This window comes from Sinocyclocheilus anshuiensis, unplaced genomic scaffold, assembly GCF_001515605.1.
Source record: "Sinocyclocheilus anshuiensis isolate Anshui unplaced genomic scaffold, SAMN03320099.WGS_v1.1 scaffold614, whole genome shotgun sequence".
NCBI classification, from domain to species: Eukaryota; Metazoa; Chordata; class Actinopteri; order Cypriniformes; family Cyprinidae; genus Sinocyclocheilus; species Sinocyclocheilus anshuiensis.
This window is the reverse complement of record NW_015542367.1, coordinates 317,577-338,654: the sequence shown is the minus strand read 5'-3', so window position 1 is coordinate 338,654 and position 21,078 is coordinate 317,577. Positions and strand designations below refer to the sequence as shown.

The 21,078-nt window shown below is 37.1% G+C and overlaps 1 protein-coding gene and 1 long non-coding RNA gene across 3 annotated transcripts in view; one reads left to right on the top strand and one right to left on the bottom strand.

The window, feature by feature from the left end:
- LOC107692205 (uncharacterized) overlaps window positions 1-15,079 on the top strand; it is a 22,966-nt gene extending 7,887 nt beyond the window's left edge. Inside the window, exons 2-4 of the long non-coding RNA XR_001634622.1 lie at window positions 9,372-9,374; window positions 14,979-14,987; window positions 15,064-15,079. This is a non-coding gene — a long non-coding RNA (uncharacterized LOC107692205). The remainder of the gene's footprint in view (window positions 1-9,371; window positions 9,375-14,978; window positions 14,988-15,063) is intronic.
- Window positions 212-21,078, bottom strand: part of efna5b (ephrin-A5b) — a 119,633-nt gene continuing 98,766 nt past the window's right edge. The window contains exons 3-5 of one of the 2 annotated variants that reach the window (XM_016491167.1): window positions 8,127-8,192; window positions 7,868-7,945; window positions 212-1,522 (exon numbers count right to left, since the gene is read on the bottom strand). In XM_016491167.1, the coding sequence (XP_016346653.1) occupies window positions 1,398-1,522; window positions 7,868-7,945; window positions 8,127-8,192 (269 nt within the window). In that variant the 3' untranslated portion in view covers window positions 212-1,397. The remainder of the gene's footprint in view (window positions 1,523-7,867; window positions 7,946-8,126; window positions 8,193-21,078) is intronic. The other variant, XM_016491168.1, reaches the window with a different exon arrangement.

The window sequence follows — 21,078 nt, the reverse complement described above, 5'->3', positions numbered from 1 at the left end:
AAATTGCAATAATATTTCACAATATTACAGTTTTTTCTGTATTTCTGATCAAATAAATGCAGACTTGATGAGCAGAAGAGACTTATCTAAAACACATTACAAATATTACTGATCCCAAACTTTTGAATGGCAGTGTGTGTATATATATATATATATATATATATATATTAGTCCTAAAATATGCTTCATTTTGTTTGTGCAAAATATAAGTACTTATTTTTATTTTTTGATTCTGTAGTGAAACATGAGTCAGGTTTGGTGAGATTCACCCATCGGTTCCTCCATCATTTGTAAGGCTTTTGGGAGGAGAATGCCCATGTTCTAATGTTTTGCGTATGTCGCATCAGCATATTAAACGAGTCAGAACTGCACCAATTAACAGCTACAGAACAAACAGATGCATTAATGAAATAAACAAATGAAACTAGACTTTATTTCCCCGATCGAAATGCTGAATTCAAAGCACTTCCAGGAGATATTAGTATAGTGTACAGTATAAGGCCTATTCAAACAAATGCTTATTTTTTCCACCCATGTAAAAGGGAAAAACATCATGCGGAGCCCCTTTCCATATTTGGTTCCTAATGGAGTCGGACACACAGTTATGACAAGAAAAGAATTTCCATGATCCGTTAATGTTGATATCTCATATCAATTGATAAAAGGTCATAGGAAAAATATAGATATTTATGTTGCAGTTAAGTTTATCTTACAAAATACAAAATCATTGTTTTTAGTGGTGTGGTCTACTAAGACAAGTCCCTCAAATTGCAGTAGAGAATCAAAAGCAAATTCAGACTAACCAACGTCTTCCTTCAATTGGGAAAGATCCTGTGGCGAGACGCATAACAGACCGTTTCTTCCGATGGATTCTGCAATTTGTTAGGGAAAGGCAGACGAAGGACGAAAGGCGAGAGTCTTTGTGTGTGTGTGTGTGTGTGTGTGTGTGTGTGTGTGTATATATATATATATATCGCTAACAGCAGAGCCGGTGAACTCGGGTTGATGTTTATGTCTGTTTTATGTGACACCCACCTATAAACCTTCAGTTCTCACAGGGCCTCCGGCGTTTCTTAACACGTGCTCTAATTTCCCACAAAAGAGCGACTCGCTCCCAATGGACCCAAATCAAATCTGAGACTCCGCCCCCTTCCTCCTGGCAGCCAATCCGCAGCGACCGGCCACCGCAGTTGATTGGTTGGTTGGTTAAACAGGCGATCTGAATTTCTTCTTTGCGCAGCTAATTGACTTTTCTTAATCAAAGACAGCGAAGGACCACTTAAATATTGGAAAACAAAACAAAAGCGCAGCAGAAGTGTTCCTGGTGAATCTCAAGCCCTCCCCGGCACCGGGACACGTGGGGTCTCCCGAGGGCTGCTTGAGGGGCAGGTGAGGGGCTATAAGGTGAAGAACACAGAGATGCAGAGCAGCAGCAGGGCCAGCAGGGGGCGTGACGTTTGGTGCCACAGGCCTGAAGTCGACACGTCGCTCCGGGACGGTTCAGCCTCGTGACTGGTGTCATCTGGAAACGAGGAGACACCGAAAAAATGTGATCAACTTCTGTGCAGTTGGTTGTAGAATTTATATATATATATATATATATATATATATATAGTATATGTTATAAGTAATCTTATAACATATAAACTATATATACATATATATGTATACATATATGTAATCTATTTTTGGAAGTCCCTCATACACACACACACAAACACATACACAAACACACACATATATATATCCATATCAGGAACTTAAAAAAAAAATAAAAATTACACGCATCACCTTTAAATATCTTTTTTTTTTATTAATATGTAATGCATTTTAATGGTTTAATTTTAAAGATGTAAAAGGATGTCTAATCAACTGAATTCATAAAACATTTATCAATAATAGTGCCAAACTTGTTACCATGAACTAAAACCATAAAAACATTAAATACTTGAAATAAAATTAACTTTTTCTGAAATAAAATAAAATATATAAAAAGTAATCTTATTTAATTTTTAGCTAGATGCAAGGCAGCATTTCTCATTTTCATTTAGTTTAACTTGATGTGCTAAAATAACTAAATGCAATAAAAATTTGTAAAACACAACAAAATTACAAAAATTGTAACTAAAATTAAAATGAAAACAAAATATAAAAATAAAAAAACTAATTCAAAATAATAATAAAAATTTAATAATTTATTAAAATGTCAACAATAACTTTTTATTTTTCAGACATTGTTTTCAAGTCACCTTTATTTATTTATATTGCACTTTACAATACGGATTGTTTGTCAAAGCAGCTTTAAAGTGTAATCGAGCCCTGTGGTTCCCTGTGGATTACTTTGGCCACACGTATTACAAATTGCGAACTTTGTGTCTTCTTCACTCACAGTGAAGTACTTCCACGCTGACGACATGTTTACATGCGGATGTGAGCATAGCTGTGACGTCAAAACGGACCGACTGATTCCACTCCCTGGCCGGTCGATACATTCTACTGTACAACAGTAATATTGTGCACGTCAGGGTTATAATAGTTCACTAAAACTATAAAAAAATCATTAGTTAGCTGCAGGATATTCACTGTACTTCAGAATTACAGATTCTTCATATTAAGTAAGTTCAAAATAATAATTTTGACCGGAAAATGTCATCTGAACAAGTAACATGTCTGCCACTTTTGTTCTGACCAACTGAGAAAAAAAAGCATTACAGTAAATCGCGCTACCAATGGTGATTAAATCTAACGATTGCTTAGCTCATATCACATCAAACCGTGCAAATTATTGTTATACTTTGTTCTCAAATTCTTAATGTTAACAACATAAGCATTCCGTGTAGTAAGTGCCTATTAGTGTTACCTGTAGATTTCAATTTCTGTACAGTCTAATCTCTAATTGTCATACCATTCGAATTTCATATAATTAAATTGTTCTTTTAACCCAAAAGCAAATTAATGTTCTTTAGAACTGGTTCTCTTTGAAATACAAATCTTGTGTAATCCCACATAACTGTAATCAGATGCACAGTTAAAACTGGAATATTTTTTTCTATAGCCACTCCGAGGTCCGAAGTCTTTTGTTTTTGACTACGGGTGAATCTCCAGTTGTCACTGATGATTGTCGTTTACAATCCGCCGTCAAAATGAGAAGTTGAATTATTCCAGCTGCTGTGAGAAAAGGCTGTAAATGACCCGTCACCGGCAGCATCCTCACATGCGTAATCGCCTACTGGCCAGGACTCCTTCTTTATGTTTACAGACGTGACGTAATGATGCAAAGACGAACGGCGGCATGCTCATATTTCCCGCGAAAACCTACCAGTACCACTCAAATTAGAACACAAGCTTACCGCTGTGAATCGGGCTAAAGTAAGGAGATAGTTGTACTTGCTCAAAAATTGATTTGATGGACTACAGCTTTAAAATAAACTTACACTGAAAAAATAAAAAAATTATATATATATATTTATTTTATTTTTTTTCCTAATTGTAAGTTTACAAATGACAAAAACACGACAAAATTACTAAAATTTAAACTAAAATGAAAACAAAAATAAAAGCTAATTCAAAATATTACTAAAACATGTAATAGTATCTGAATGATACTAAACAATAACACTAGTGCACGTCCATTTGCTGTCTAAGCTTTAAGCAGCAAATGAGCCAGACTCCTGTTGTCAGAATCCTCAGTAATAACGGAGGCAAAGCTGTTTGGAGTCTCAGTGCATTTCTGCTGGTCTACTGGTGCAGACACACAGACTGTGGTTATCATCAGTGAGCGTGATATGGCTTTGGAAAGCACAGTGTCTCTCTGAGGGGGAAACGGACAGGTGTGGCGCTAAAAGAGACAGATAAATATGGTTGGGAGGACAGAGCAGTTTGCTGGCTCATTCAGGCGGGCAGACAGACACCTCCAGCCTCTCAGTGGGGATCTGGACTAATAAATCAATGCCTCCATCATGACACGGCGCTGCCAGGAACTCAGGCCTGGGTGGGTGTGTGTTGGCAAGGTGAAAATGCATGAGAAAACTATACTGTGTTCAACTACACTGACACTATCTGCAGTGTTAATTGATATAAGCATGCGCTTTTAACACCTTTTCACCACGGATCGCCCACCAAACTGAAACTGGCTCTGCACTTGGTTTTCTGAGCCTGTGAAATGTTAACACTTTATTTGATAGCTCACTTCAGACATTCTACTAACTATAAGTAACTTTGTAAGAACCCTAACAATAAACCCAACCTGAAAGTCTACTATTACTCTAATGAGAGTTAGCTGACGTGTAATAATGTTTTTGTAATGTTTTTTAAAGAAGTCTCTTCTGCTCATCAAAGCTGCATTTATTTGATCAAAAATACAGAAAAAACAGTAATCTTGCAAAATGTTATTACAATATAAAATAATGGTTTCTATTTTAATACCCTTTAAAATATAATTTATTTCTGTGATGCAAAGCTGAATTTCCATCATCATCACTCCAGTATAACGTGTCACATGATCTTCAGAAATCATTCTAATATGCTGATTTATTATTAGAATTATCAACAGTTGCGCTGCCAAATATTTTTTTGGAAACTGCGATACTTTTTTTTAGGATTCTTTGATGAATAAAAAGTTAAAAAGAACAGCATTTATTCAAAATATAAATCTTTTCTAAAAATATAGATCTTTGCTATCACTTCTTATCAATTTAACACATCCTTGCAAAATAAAAGTTTTGATTTCTTAAAAAAAAAAAGAAGAAACATTGACTGAACCCAAACTTTTGAACTGTAGTGTATATTGTTAGAAAAGATTTATATTTTAAATAAATGCTATTCTTTTTAACTTTTTATTCATCAAAGAATTCTGGAAAAAAGTATCACAGCTTCCAAAAAAATATGAAGCAGCAACAGTTTCAATATTGATAATAAATCAGCATATTAGAATTATTTCTGAAGAATCATGTGACGCTGAAGACTGGAGTAATGAAATTCAGCTTTGATCACAGAGATAAATTAAGATTTTAACGTATATTAAAATAGAAAAACTTTATTTTACATCATAATAATATTTCACAATATTATTTTTCCCCCTGTATTTTTGATTAAATAAGTGCAGCCTTGATGAGCATAAGAAACTATATTAAAAATCGTTCTGATCCCAAACTTTTGACCGGTAGTGTAAGTAAGTCTCGTATAGTTTGTAGAATGTCTAAAGCAGACTATGGAAATAAAGTGTAACCTGTGAAATAATCTCTACATCTACAGATCAGAAAGTCTACAGTAGGGCTGGGCGGTATCGAGTTTGTATGATATAGAAATATATTTTTTAAACGATATGGTATGAGGCAATACTGTTTATATTGATATACAGTAATTTGATACACAGAGTCAGCTGCTGCGGGGAAAGTGCATAATCCAATTTGTTCTAAACATGAGGCATGCTTTATATTAAGGGCTGTAAAATAAGATAGTTAACACGTGTAGTTTAAAGCGGTTTGTCCCGTCAGAAAGGCTGCATGTGCTGCTAACAGCTACTGTTGCTGTGTAATGCGTTTGAGATGTGCTGTTTTCCTCAATGAACTTACATTTCACAGCTATATTCTCCATCTGTAAATGTTAGAAAGTCATGGAAATATTCCCATTTTGTTGTTGAGTCTCCGCTAAACTTCACAGACTTCAGGGAACAAGCGCCGCAGCACATATGTGCCAAACAGACGGAGCGCAATAGAATAGGAGCGCAAAAATTCTGATTAAAAAAATACACATTTTGCTGAAATATTTGTAGCTGGCCAATGAATGTGCCATATGTAGACTTTTAAACCTACAAGTAAGTGTATTTTTATGATAGCAGTAACTGTACAGTGAATTAGTCTGCTTTCATTTTTATTTTTAGCTTAGTGAATTTACCTTCATTATTTTAGTTTTTAGATTTTAATGTTACAATGTAATAAAGTAATGCACATAATATATAGCATAGCCTACATAGTTACACTCACTATTTGTTTTCATAGCCTTTAATATGAACATTGTTTCACTGGACAACATTGGGCAGGATGTAAAATAAAAGTTGTTTTTTTAATCCAAAAAGAAAAATATAGAAAATACAGAGATATATACCATATATGGCAAATCAGCAAATTTAATTTAATTTATAATAGTTTAATTAGATTTTAATCATCAACGAGCATGTCTAATCAATTGAATTCATAAAACTTTAATAATTTATTAAAATTGTAACAATAATAATTAAATGTAGATTTTTTTTCAGAAATTCTGTGTTGTTGTTTTAAATTAATCTGATTTATTCTGTATGATTTAATTTAATACAAATGTATCATCAAAAATAGTAGCTTTTAAAAATCTTTAGCAATTTAATTAATCTTTTAAAATTTAACAAAATAAAATTTGAACAAATCCTATTATTTTTTTGAAAACAGTGTTTTCCATTTGCATTTAAAATTTTATTTAATTTAAATAATAAAAAAGCTTGTCTAATCAATTAAATTCATATAACTTTAATAATTTATTAAAATGGTAAAAAAAATTCTGTTGTCTGTTCTTAATTGTTCTGTTTTAAGATGTAATGCAAATTTATTATCAAAAACAATGGTATTATAATTAATGTATATTACTTTAACAATTTAATATTTTAAAATGCATTCAAATGAAATTTCAACAACTTGTTTTTTTCCCCGTTTTCTTTTTTTTGTTGCAAACAAAGTGCTGCAAAAGGTTTATAGTTTATATTAAAATGTGGATTTATTTTTTTTGATATTCCTTAAAAAACACTTAATGCTTTAATAAACAATCATTAATTAGTGTTATTATCATTGCTATTTTGAGACGTACATTATATTGTACAATATGTTTCTATCATAATTTCTTCAAGTTTAACCAAACTTTTAACCAGAGTAATTTTGGTGGGTTGTAGTGAAAACTTTGAGGTTCTGTGTGTATTTGACGAGTTTTCTCAAATGAAATGGTGACGGAGTGACTCTCAGACTTCTTATTTAAACATCAGTCTTTTTGCGCTTTAATATGCAAGTCCATATTTCTTTTTATCCAAATTTTGCCACATTTCTGTGACATTCCACATTTTTATGACTGGACTCGTAGGCAATATGCTTGTGGACAGATTCGCCATTAATCACCACATAAAACCAAAGCAGTCTGTGGTTGGTCACAGTCAGACGCTCATTTCGTGTCACAGTGGGCTTTACACCAATTTACAGTCCGACTTCTCCCTTGGTCTACTTCAGGACATCTTGAATTTGAATGCAGCTCCAATGTTAGATCATGACACCATGAAAGTCAAAGCTAGCGTGACAGAAATGGCAATAAATATTACGAGCCGGGATTCATGCATATGTTAGCAAGTGCCATGTGTTCGGATGTAATGGGTTTTATCAGGCAGAAGCCAAAACAAGCTTGGCATCGTCCCACATGACACTGCTAATTTGGCACAAAACCATTGTGCATATCCAAGTTTTGGATGTTACTTCTTCCCGCAGTCGATGTGCATGCATATATTGATACAGTGTGTAAATATAATCCATGCATTTCAGCTGGAAGCCACGATAGACACTGACTGACTGAAGCTTCTGGCTCGCTTAAAGGTCACATGGCTAATTTCTGGTCGCTTAATTGCTTGTGCACAGGGTGGAGATGCTGACAGACAGCCCTCAGCTATTACAAGAGAATGCATTATTAATACGATGTGCACCTCATGCATAAATAAAACAGTCTTTGTGGTCTGAAGTGTCAGAGAAGCCGCAGGCGCAAATCAAATCAAGGTACATTAATACACATGCACAGAGTGATTAGAGCAAGTAAAGCACACAGACTGAACAGAGCGAAGGTGATGTCAAGCCATACTGACCTCTTGGTTCTAATGCATTGCCTACTTTGTCATCGACAAAAACGCGGTCATGAACGCCTATGGTTTTCTCGCAGCCATCTACAAAAACAGAAGAAATGAAAAAGATACCGTAAGCCAATCATGTTAGTGGTAATTCAGCAGCCCGACCCACCTGCCAACCAGAGGAAAGCACACAGAAGCAGTCACCTGCCGTTAATGTCCATTAAAGTGTGTTGCATTGAAAGGCATGGGAGTTTCTGTAACCCAATGTGACACTTACTCGGTGGTCTCACGTACACTTTCAGCTTGAGACACGACCTTCTCCCGGTTTCTGTGATCATGGATGCTGTAAAACACAAAGAAGAGATAAGAAAAGGTGAATACACACACAAACACCTGAGAAAGATATCGTCTTAGTCTCACACTACACACACACTATCCTATAAAGTTGCGGCTCGCGGGTGTATTTTGTGGTCCGAAATAGTAAAATTGCTCCTTTCCTGTGGAATCTAAAGGGTGTGCACAAACACACACACACACACACACACACACACACGCGGCGCCTGCGGGGTGAAGAGAGGAACGCCACACCGTCATTTGTGGTTTTCTGTCACTAGCAGTCTGCTGGTTTATCAGCCGATTTGGGCCCCAAGAGTTTTGAGCACAAATATACCAGACTGAATTCAAAAGAGGAAAATCACAGCTGAAATTATAGAGTGACTTCATCTCAAATTTATTTTTAGGCAAAGTGTTTCTTGAATGCTACAGTTAAGGTCCAGTAGGGAAGAAAAATCGCACAAAGATCTAGACAGAAGCAGAATTAAATGGAGATCTGACTGAAGTATTCTACAAAGTCCCTCAGGGGAACGCAGAAGATTTGCAAGTGAACAAAATGTTTTGCAAGCGAATACAAAGTTCCTCGGAGAACGCAGACATTTTGCAAGTGAACAGTTTCTCAGGGAATGCAAAAAAATTGCGAGTGAAGAGTTTGTCTGTGGGATGCAAAAGTTTTGCGAGCAAAAACAGTTTATCTGAGAACGCAAAAATTTTGCAAGCAAACCGTTTCTCTGAGAAACATTTTGCAAGTGAACAGTTTCTCAGGGAATAGAGCAAAAACAAAAACAGTTTATTGGGAATGCAAACATTTTGCAAGCAAAAACTAATTTTCTCTGAGAATGCAAAAAATTGCAAGTGAACACCAATGTTTTGCGAGCTAAGTTTCTCTGTGATGCGCTAAAGTCTCGCAAATGCAAAGTTTCTTGGTGGAACGCAAAAGTTTTGCAAGCAAACGTAAAGTTTCTCGGTGGAATGCAAAAGTATTTTTCTTTTGGAAAAAAAAGAGAGAGATTTCAACAGCATCTCAAGAGAAATTAGCCAACATTCCAAAGATCTCAAACACCTCAAATTCTCCCAAGACCAGATGACCTGAGATATGCATCTGTCAACATTTGACTAATTAATGTCTTATTCATAGCAGTTTTAAGACAAATGGCAAAAAAATCAGCTCTTTCAATGAGACATACAGTGGGTACGGAAAGTATTCAGACCCCCTTCAATATACTTAGGACCATGTGATATTTCAGTTTTTCTTTTTTAATAAATCTGCAAAAATGTCAACAATTCTGTGTTTTTCTGTCAATATGGGGTGCTGTGTGTACATTAATGAGGAAAAAAAATTAACTTAAATGATTTTAGCAAATGGCTGCAATATAACAAAGAGTGAAAAATTGAAGGGGGTCTGAATACTTTCCGTACCCACTGTAAATGTGAAGTTTCTTAAGCCTTGAAAGAGAAAACTCTGAGGAATTCTGTGTTCATCTGAGGTTATTCTGTGAGCTTTATTAAGACGGATAGCGCAGTGCAAGTCCAACGGTTGGACTAATTAAGGCTAATTACTCTCAACATGGGATTTTATTCAGTGATCTTTGGTGGAAATGTGCTGTGGTGTGTGTGGGATGTGTAGAGTTCCTACATTACAGTCCACACTGTCTTTTAACACTTCGAAGTCGACAATCACAAGCAGTTTACCTCCATAATGTAATGCATTTCTGAATGAAACAGATGGACAATAAATGTAGGCCAGGACTTGGTTTTATCCATGAGGAATTGATTTCAGAAACAGCCGCAATAACACCATTATGAAAGTAAATAGGGTCAGTTTTGCTTTCCATGTTTTAAAATTGCATCAGAACTGATGTCTCACTTAAAATGTGATCTTTGTTTTTCATGACTTCAAATGCAAAATATTACACCGATATCTTAGAATCATTCATTCTGCACATCAATCTGCTATGAAACATCTTGAATATCTTAAAATCAGCACATATTGACAGCATTTTGTAGTGACATCTGTATGTGTAATGCACATTTCTGAAGTGAACTGCTCTATCCTGATCAGTACTCTCTGCCGGTTGAGTTTATTAATGGAATGAAAGAAACACCTGAAGCATGTCATGAATCCAAATGATAGAGTTTCACAAAGGAAGAGCCAAATAAAGCCGACAAACAGAGAAATAAAAGACGCTAAAACTCGCTAAACTGGATTACATTACAAGCAACATGACTTACAAAAAGTACCTTTTGGACTTTTTAGACAATGGTAATATCTTGTTTTTTTAACCATGGCATTCTTTGAAGAACTTTGAAATTGTACTTATATTTTTCACATACTTTTATGTTACAAAAAAATTCAATTTCAAATAAATGCTGTTCTTTTGAACTTTCTATTCATCTGTGAATCCTGAAAAATAAAATGTATCACAGTTTCCACAAAAATATTGTGCAGCACAACTGTTTTCAACATTGATAATAATCAGAAATGTTTCTTGAGCAGCAAATCAGCATATTAGAATGATTTCTGAAGATCATGTGACACTGAAGACTGGAGTAATGATGCTGAAAATTCAGCTTTGATCACCGAAATAAATTACATTTGAAAACATATTCACATAGAAAACAGCTATTTTTAATTGTAATAATATTTCACAGTTTTTACTGTTTTATGGTATTTTTAAACAAATAAATGGAGCCTTGATAAGCATATAAGAGTTCTTTCAAAATTAAAAAATGTTACTGCCCCCAAACCTTTGAGCACTAACTTCCAGAACAATGTACAAGTTGTAGACTGAAACAAGTTTTCCAAGTGTGCTGTAATGAAATGAACAGGGAGGCACATCTCCAGGAACTCTGCCTCCTTCACCCCGTCTGCATGCGGCTTAATAATCAAACACATTTTCCGATTGGAAATCTGGCAAGCGTGTGCTCCTGTCAGAGTCAGCCCACCCTTTGGGCAAGTATGCTAATCAGCATTTATTTAATTTGACAAAGACAACATACGAATGCAGAGCTATTAAATATTCAGCGCTCTCTTTTGAGCGCCGTAGCCAGCGGCAGAGCTTTCTCAATTTATCCTTATCCATAAAGAGCCTCGACTAATAGCATCAGCAGAGATGAAGAGCATTTCTCACAGCCCTCATCTGCCTCTCTGCTTTAGTGCTGCTGTCTCGCTCTTGTACATGCAAATGAAACCGAAAGTGTGTGTGTGAAATATAAATACATATATTCTGACACATATAACATATGTTGCCAAAAAGACCATTACAAAGACAGACTTAAGGACGGACACAAAACCTATCTAGAGAGCAGAATATCACTGAGACATGAGGATGCATGACCCTTTTGATGTGAGACAGCAGGAAACCACCTAACAACCATATAGAACACCCTAGCAACCGATTAACTGCTTTAAAACGATATGTATCATGAAAAGCGCTATACAAATAAATGTGAATTTAATTAAATTGAATTATCAACACCCTAGCAACCGCATAACAATACCCTGGTAACCACCCAAAACACTCTAGCATCTGCAGAGCAATACCCTAGCAACTGCAGCACCCTGGCAACACCTTGGAAACTACACAGAACACCCTTGCAACCACAAAGTACACCCTTCCAATCCCAAAGCAACACCCTAGCAACTGCACAGCAACACCCTGGCAACCACACAAAACACCCTAGCAATCACATAGCAGCACCCTGGCAACCACACCCTAACAACCGCAATGTAACACCCTAGCAACTCCATAGCAACACTTTGCCACACAAAGCATGCTAGCAATCACGTATAAAAAAACGTATAAAAACACCCTAGCAACTGCATAGCAACACCTTGGCAACAACCCATAACACCCTAGCAACCACACAAAAACCTTAGCAACTGCGTAGCAACACCTTGGCAACCACCTAGAATCTCCTAGATTATCATTGCAGTGAGTTTTTCACAACTTACATTCATCAATGTAAAAATCTAGTTATTGAGACACTGAGTAGTTTATAATGTCCAGGACAAGTGGATTTTGTGAAGGGGCAAGTGAAAGAGAATTTTACTTGCCCGACCAGACAAGTAACCTGATTAAAACGTCAATAACAAACAATAATTAGGGCATCACCGAAACTTTGGTGAGAATGATTCTGAAAAAAATTTGACTTAATATTTGATATAGGTTAGTAACGTCAGATGACCAAGAGTGATGTTTTCCAGACTATCAGCACGATTGCAAATGTGACATGAGTCAATGATTCAGTGAGCCATTCATAAAGGCAGTCACAAAGGCAGTAAAACATTAATCTTATAACATTATTTATGCTAGGGATGCACCGGAATGAAAATGAAAGGCAGAATACCGAACACGGTTTTTCGCATTTTTCACCCCATGTAGGCCTATTTTGCCATTTTTTTCACCATTGCATAAATAATTCACAAAAATGTTACTGAGCAACTGACGAGTAACAGTTTCAGCACAGATTTTCCTCGCGCTTTGGACTTTGAACCCTGGCGCCGAGAGCTCGTGCAGCGCTGTCAGAATACATGCAATTCGTGCGTGCATTAGAAAATATAACATTCTGCAGTTTATTTACTAATCGTTTGAGGCCATTTCGCGATTTCAATCATCATACAATAGCCTAACCACCAGCATCGGCCACCTCTTCTCATCGGAGAAATGTGATGCAGCACTAAACAGTCTCTCGTGCTTGTAATGATTTCTGCGTCTTTCTATGATAGTTTAAAATACTTTCACACTGCCCACGTTTGCTGCATTAGTGCGTGCCTCTATTTGATCACGTTAGTCATTGTTCGGTACATATTATTCGGTCTTTTCGCTTATTCTCGCTTATCGAAATCGCTTAATTTCGGTTGCCGAACATTTGGTGCATCCCTAATGTATGCATTTGCAATTGTACTGTGTAAATGCATTTATGGAACCTCTTATCTTCATTAAAAAGCCTGAGTAAATACATCTAAATGGCACTTTTGATGAAGCTTCTGTGCTTCCTCTGCAGTGGAAAGATGTAGTTTGTTGAAACTGATTTCATTTGAATGGTAACAACCATACAGTGTCTTATTATTCTAACTGAATGTATTGATAAAATGTAAGAATTTGACGTACATGATGACACATACATTTAATAAGGTTAGGAAAATATTGCCCTTCATAAAGTTAAAAAGTGTCCTAGAAATCAATTAAAGGCAAATATCACAAATATGCCGATTAAAGTAAGACCTGATAGAGCACTGATGAGATTATTGCTTGAGAACCAATTACATTTATGGCAAAAAAAAAAAAAAAAATTTAGGGAAAAAAAAAAAAAAAAAAAGCTTTTTCCCCCCGGACAAGTAACTTTTTTACTCTGACAAGTGAATGACTGATTTACTTGTGAGTAAGGCATGTCAAGCCCTGATGTGTTTAAAGATGTTCTCATTTCTGCCAATTCAGTTCAACAGCTCTGTTATCCGGAGGGAACACATTGTGATTTAATGTGCTTTTAATTTCTACAAGACGCCAGAGACTTTCATCATTATGACAATTGCACAAATTCACAATCTGAAGAGCCTCCAAAAACCTCTGCTGTAATATTATGAAATATTAGCAATATACATGTTGCAAAAAATATTTTGTATGGTACACTGAAGCATCTCTTCCCGCTGTAAACATGTTATTTACAGATTACCCGAGTTCATGTTTATCTACAGATTCCACTTCATGCAGATCATACAGAAAACACTAGCAACCTATGCAAAACCTGGGCAACCAAACAGAACACCCTAGCAACCACATAGCAACACCGTGGTGACCACTGAAAACAAGTTATTTACTGATTCACCTGAGTGCATGCTCATCTACAGATTCCACTTCATGCAGACCATAAAGAACATCCTAGAAACTGCATAGCAACACCCTAGCAACCACATAACAACACCCCGTTGACCATCCAGAATGCCCTAGCATCTGCATAGCAACACCCTAGCAACTGCAACACACTGGCAACCATCCAGAATATCCTAGCATCTGCATACAGCAACACCCTAGCAAATGGAATACCTTGGCAACTAGATAGAACACCCTAGCAACCAAAGTAAACATGATATTTACTGATTTCATGTTCATCTGCAGATCTGCAGGCAGGACATACAGATTCCATTTTATACAGACCATACAGAACACCATAGCAACCGCATAGCAACACCCTGGCTACCACTGTAAACGTGTTATTTACTGATGCACCTGAGTTCACGTTCATCTGCAGATCTGCAGGCAGGACACACAGATTCCACTTCATACAGACCATACAGAACACCATAGCAACCGCATAGCAACACCCTGGCAACCACACAGAATACTCTAGCATCTGAATAGCAACACCCTAGCAACTGCAACACCCTGGCAACTAGAGTGAACACCCTAGAAACCACACAGAACACCTGAGCAACTGCATAGAAGCACCCTGTCAACCACTGTAAACATTTTATTTACTGATGCACCTCAGTTCAAGTTCATCTACAGATATGCAGGCAGGACACATGGATTCCATTTCATACAGACCAATGCCGAACACACTAGCAACCGCACAGCAACACTCTGGCGGCCAAACAGAAGACCCTAGCAACTGCATACCAACACCCTGGCAACCAGGGTAAACATGTTATTTACTGATGCACCTGAGTTCACGTTCATTTACAGATCAGCAGGCACACGGATCCCACTTCAATCTGAAGTGAAAACGCATTAGGAGAATTCTCACAGATGCCATTAACAGACACGGTCTTCGGAAGTTCATAGCCTCTGGCGAGTGAGTGTGTGTGTGATGATCTGCTCACAGACGCTCTTTGGCAGTGTCTTTCAGTAAGTCTAAGATGCTGTCTGGCAGGCGGGCAGGTCCAGGCCGTGTGCCACCAAATGTTACAGTCACACACACAGGAAGAGGAAAACAGCGGGACGTCGGGAAGTGTTGTGACCCAGAGGACGCAGAAGGGAATCAGACGAAACAAAACAAAGAGAAGGAAAAGGTTCCATTCATCAAAGGCATGATAATGGCTGACGTGCTCGTTCACACCGCGGGAGAAGCGATGAAACGCCAGGAGTCTTCATGAACGTGATATATGTGTTGGCCCTGTCTACAGCTCATGCACAGAAATATAATATACTCAGTTTGTCTGTCATTAAACTGATCTATATCACCGTGCTCATGCAAATGGCTCATTGTTACCATGACAACCAGGGTCAGGCAAAATACAGAGTTTAAGAATGGGCTTCCTTTGTGTGAGTTTAAATTGAACTGGCCACAACATACTGGATGCTGAATTGGAATGAAAGGAAGAGGAATTTACAGAATTACACATTTGGATTATATATATATATATGTATATATGTATATATGTATAAACATATATGGGGCTAGTACTTTTCTGCTTACCAAGGCTGAATTTATTTGATCAAAATTACAGCAAAAACAGTAATATTGTAAAAATATTAGTCTATATAACAATATATATTTCATTATAATAAATTAAATTAAACTTACACTTACAACAGTTTGTTGAATTTATTTCAGTTATGTTCCACTTCAATTCAACATATTCCAATTTGAATTCCAATTCTGCATCCTGTTTCGTATTCAAATTCAGGAATTTAAAAGTCATTCCCAGTGTAATTCTGAATGGCACCAATCCTGATAGCGACTACATCTCTTACAGCATCTATCAAACCTGCAGCAGTTGCTAGACAGTCGCCAGGAAGAGTAAACCATGATTTAATAAGCGTCTGTGAGGTCATAACCCCCCGAGCCGTTCCTGAGACTCCAAACCACATCCAGATTTTCCAATTCCACTCGCGTCAGACAAAACATGTGATTCATTCTCCTCTTATAAACTGACTCCCTCCTGTAATATTGGATTTGGAGACCTTGAGAGATTAAAATCCATCCTTAAATTCACAATATTAGAAAAATATGCCATCTCAAGCATTTCGAGGTGGGGGGTCAGCAGTGTGCCCTGACCTTTGACCTCAGAGAGACACGCTCATACGGCTCATACTGTATTCAGCTTAATAGGCTGCAGATGTGAACATCACTTAATAGCTTTCTGCATTTTCCATTTTCAACAGCAGTGCAGAAAGGAAAACAGTGTTTGTCTCAGATAAGAAATCCCTCCTGATGGACACCGTCTCCTGTCCGTGAGAGCTGACAGACAAAAACATGATGAAATACATCCTTGTTTGATTTAACCTTATGTCTTGATTAAACTGCTCAAGTGGATAACAGCATAACAACAGAAAACCTCACTGACTGCGCTGAAAGAACATGTGACGGGGGCTTTTTCATCTCGCAAACAGCAATTTGTCATTTTAATCCTCATTATACGACCACATTTGCAATAAGCTCTATACTATGGTGTCATGTGATCACACTACAAATCTCTGACTAATGAAAATTACAGGCACATTTGTAAAACAACACACTACTGGTGAACGCTGGCCCACACGAGTCACAGCGAGCTGTTTTATTGATGTAGAAATAAATAATTGGAGCTTTTGATGTTATATTGTTTGCAGACTATATCACACACACACACACACACACACACACACACACACACACACACACACACACACACTGACTGACACCCTCAAACATAGAACAGCCTAGCTACCCTATAGCAACACCCTGGTGACCACACAGAATGCCCCAGCAATCACATAGCTACACCCTGGCAACCATACAGAACACCCTAGCAACCACATACAGTAGCAACAGACTGGCAACCACACAGAACATCATAAAAATCAAATAGCAAAACCCTGCAAACCATACAGAACACCCTAGCAACTTCATAGCAACACCATGGCAACCACACAGAACCCCCTAGGAAGCACATAGTAACAGCATGGCAACCACACAGAACACACTAACAATCACACAGCAACACCATAGCAACTGCATAGCAACACCCTGGCGCCACACAGAACACCCTAAAAATCACATAGTAACACCCTGACAACCATACAGAACACCCTAGCAACCACATACAGTAGCAACACCCTGACAGCAATACAGAACACCCTATCAACTGCATAGCAACACCTTGGAAACCACACAAAACACCCTAGCAATCACATGAGAACACACTAGCAACCATATAGAACACCCCAGGAAACCACATACAGTAGCAACACCTTGGCAACCATACAGAACACTCAAGCAACTGCATAGGAACACCTTGGAAACCACACAAAACACCCTAGCAATCACATAGCAACCATATAGATCACCTGAGAAACCACATACAGTAGCAACACCTTGGCAACCATACAGAACACTCAAGCAACTGCATAGCAACACCCTGGCAACCATACAGAACACCCTAGCAATCACCTAGCAACACCCTGGCAACCACACAGAAAACCCTAGCAACCACATACAGTAACAATAGCCTGGCAACCACACATAACATCCTAGCAACTGCATAGCAACACCCTGGCGACTAGACAGAACACCCAAGCAATCACAGAGCAACACCTTAGCAACTGCATAGGAACACCTTGGCGACCACACAGAACACCCTAGCAATCACATACAGTAGAAACACCCTGGCGACCACACAGAACACCCTAGCAATCACATACAGTAGAAACACCCTGGCGACCACACAGAACACCCTAGTAATCACATAGCAACACCTTAGCAACTGCATAACAACAACCTGGCAACCACACGGAACACCCTAGCTACTGCATAGCAGCACCCTGGCGACCACACAGAACACCCTAGCAATCACATACAGTAGAAACACCCTGGCGACCACACAGAACACCCTAGTAATCACATAGCAACACCTTAGCAACTGCATAACAACAATCTGGCAACCACACGGAACACCCTAGCTACTGCATAGCAGCACCCTGGCAACCACACAGAACACCCTAGCAATCACATAGCAACACACACACAGGCTGGTTTCACTGCTTCTGAAGTATATGTATCTTGATTTAAGAATTGTTTTGACAGTTTTAATGGAAAACAAGACAAAAACACTAAATTCATAATTTTTTGCAGGGTATAAATCAGTTAAGAACACCACTAAAAATCCGGCAGACCTTTTTTCAGCTGATGCTATTAGAGAGAGATGTGACAGTCTCATGCGATAATGTCAGTCAGTGTGAAACGGCCACAATCAGAGCGAGCGATAACATTTGTGCTGAGCGGCACCTTTACAACTGCATGTCTCTTCAAACACTGATTCAGAGAAATGTCACTGATAACCACCATCTGAAAGTGACAGTACTCACACCATAATGATCTTCTGTTTTCTAAATTCACTCAACAACAATCCATGAAAACAGACATTCAAGAGTCGCTAAACTAGTGAGCTGTGATCAACACTAAAAAAACATAAAGACACATAACAAACATAAATACTGGGTATATAACTTAATTAGATTGAACTAGTTTTCATGCCTTTCATTATTGCATGACATATACAGTATTTAGCATTAATTTCTCTTCATTTGAATAATACCAAGTCAACAACCTGTTTCATGACTGATGAACTTAACATTGTTATTGAACTAAATTGAATCAACACTGAACTTGATTGAGCTGAATAATGACACTGCTTTATATTAAATTATTGAATTTTGCAACATTAACACTGCTATTTTCCTGTTTATTACTATTGAAACAATCTGTGTTGTATGAAGCACAATCTAAATAAATTGTATAAATAATGAATAAATAAATGGAATTTACATAAATAAAAATATATATAAAATAAAAGACTTGATCAACTTATTTTGCCTCCTTCCTACTTTTTCCCTCTCCCTAAAAAATACATGCATGTGCCAATCATTTACCCCCTATTTCTGTAGTAATCTGATGGACTGTATAGAGTTCCTGAGCTTTAGAATGGCACAATATAAATAGAAATTATTATTACTGGTCCTAAACCCATTTTAAAAAGTCATTTTAAAAAATTTACGAGGACCAAAAAAAAAAAAAATTGATTGATTGATAAAAAAAGAAAAACATAAAATAAAACAAAAGAAAATAAATATAAAAAAGAAAATAATAAATGAATTAATTCATTATTAAGATAATAGAATAATATTAAAACAAATATAAAATAATTAATAATATAATTTAAATATAAAAAAAATAAAATAAACACTGGCAAAATATCTACAATATTTTCTTACAAATTTAATAAGTATAATATTTCTATTTCGCTTACAACACATAATTTTTTAAATGTCTGTCAATGGAGAAAGATGCGTCTCGCGGTGAGATCTGCGGCATCTAACCACTAGGTAGGTGTTTTCGTCTCTGACCCTAAAGGTCAAGGTCACCGTCAGCTGATATGACCAATTAAACGTTCGGTGAACATGAGCATAACATAATTAAGAAATGCGCAATGATGTGGACGTCAGCATGATATAAAACACTATTAAAAAGGAGTTTGACAGTTTTCATTATAGTCGAAATGAAGCTTGACGGATGAACTGGAAAGGAGGTTTTAATTGAACATTTGCTTAAATATTCCTGCCAGAGAAAGCTGACGTCTTTAACTGTCCCTAATTGCAAAAATACAGATATTAATAACACTGACGACTCTTTCAGCGTGTGCGAGACGAGTCATTGTAAAATATGGCAGCTAAAAGTGGGGCTTCAGCTTCGGCTCTGACTTTCTGTTTGGAATTATGTTCAACATGATTGTCGTGATGTATATTAATTATGATGTTCGCCAGAGAAACAGAAGCTGCCAAGATCTATCTGGCAGGAGCTGAATGAGACAGAACAATCAGTCAGAGAGGGCAAACGTATTTCACAGATGTTCGCTTTGGCCCGAGAGCGAGGATGATGGGACTCGTGAGAAAAGCGATATGCTGGATGACTTTCCCGTCCTCAGCAGCAGCGGCTAGTCAAGCACATAATAACGGCTCTCCGTGTAACGATATGAAGATCCGCGCTCGACATTATGAGCGAAAACTAATGAGGTTTGCCTGTATTTTCATCTCACCTTGTCGACAGGTGTCCTTCAGCGAAACCCTCAAATTGCATTTTCTTTGCAAAGAATATTGATTCATATTGATTTCTGCCCTCCCTGGATTCTATATGCTTTCGTCCTTGAGAGTGAATCTCAAAATTTACAGCCTCGACCCAATGAGAGAAAATATCGCATTTTCTTATAGTCTTCATGCGGTTGAGAATTATGTGCAAATGGCTTTGTCGCGGACATACAGTGAGGGAAATAAACTTTTATTATGCCTGAAATGAAACAACCTGCAGCCCTAAACTCCATCAGAAAAGTGAGAGGTTAAAAAAAACAAAACACACCTGGATGAACAGGTATGTCCGCTTTCTGAATATTTCACATAATAATGAAACTCTACAGTAGGACGTCATGTTTAAACCTCATTATGCGCGCTTGAACAAACTAAACTCTCCACCTCAAGTCCTCATAACAAAGCCATTTCAAAGGCAGCTGCACAAAACCAGAATAAAAACATGTTTTTGATGTATTTTTCTTAACTGCCCTCTTGGTATTTACATTTATGCATTTGACAGTTGCTTTTATGCAAAGAAATTTACACTGAGTAGATGTTGCACATTTTAATCAGCTCATGCATGTTCATTTAGCTGGTAATCGAACCCATGATCTTGGCGTTGCGAGTGCCACGCTTCTGCTGTTTGAGCTTCAGGAAAGCACACAGAACAAGTGCTTTTTCACACTTCTGTTTAAAATACATATTATCCATACTTTCTCCTTCACTTATGTAAAAAATAGAAATAAATATAAAATAAAAAACATATACAAACACACACGCGCATATATATATATATATATATATATATATATATAAACAGTTTTAAAACTTTAAATAATAGTTTTAATACAG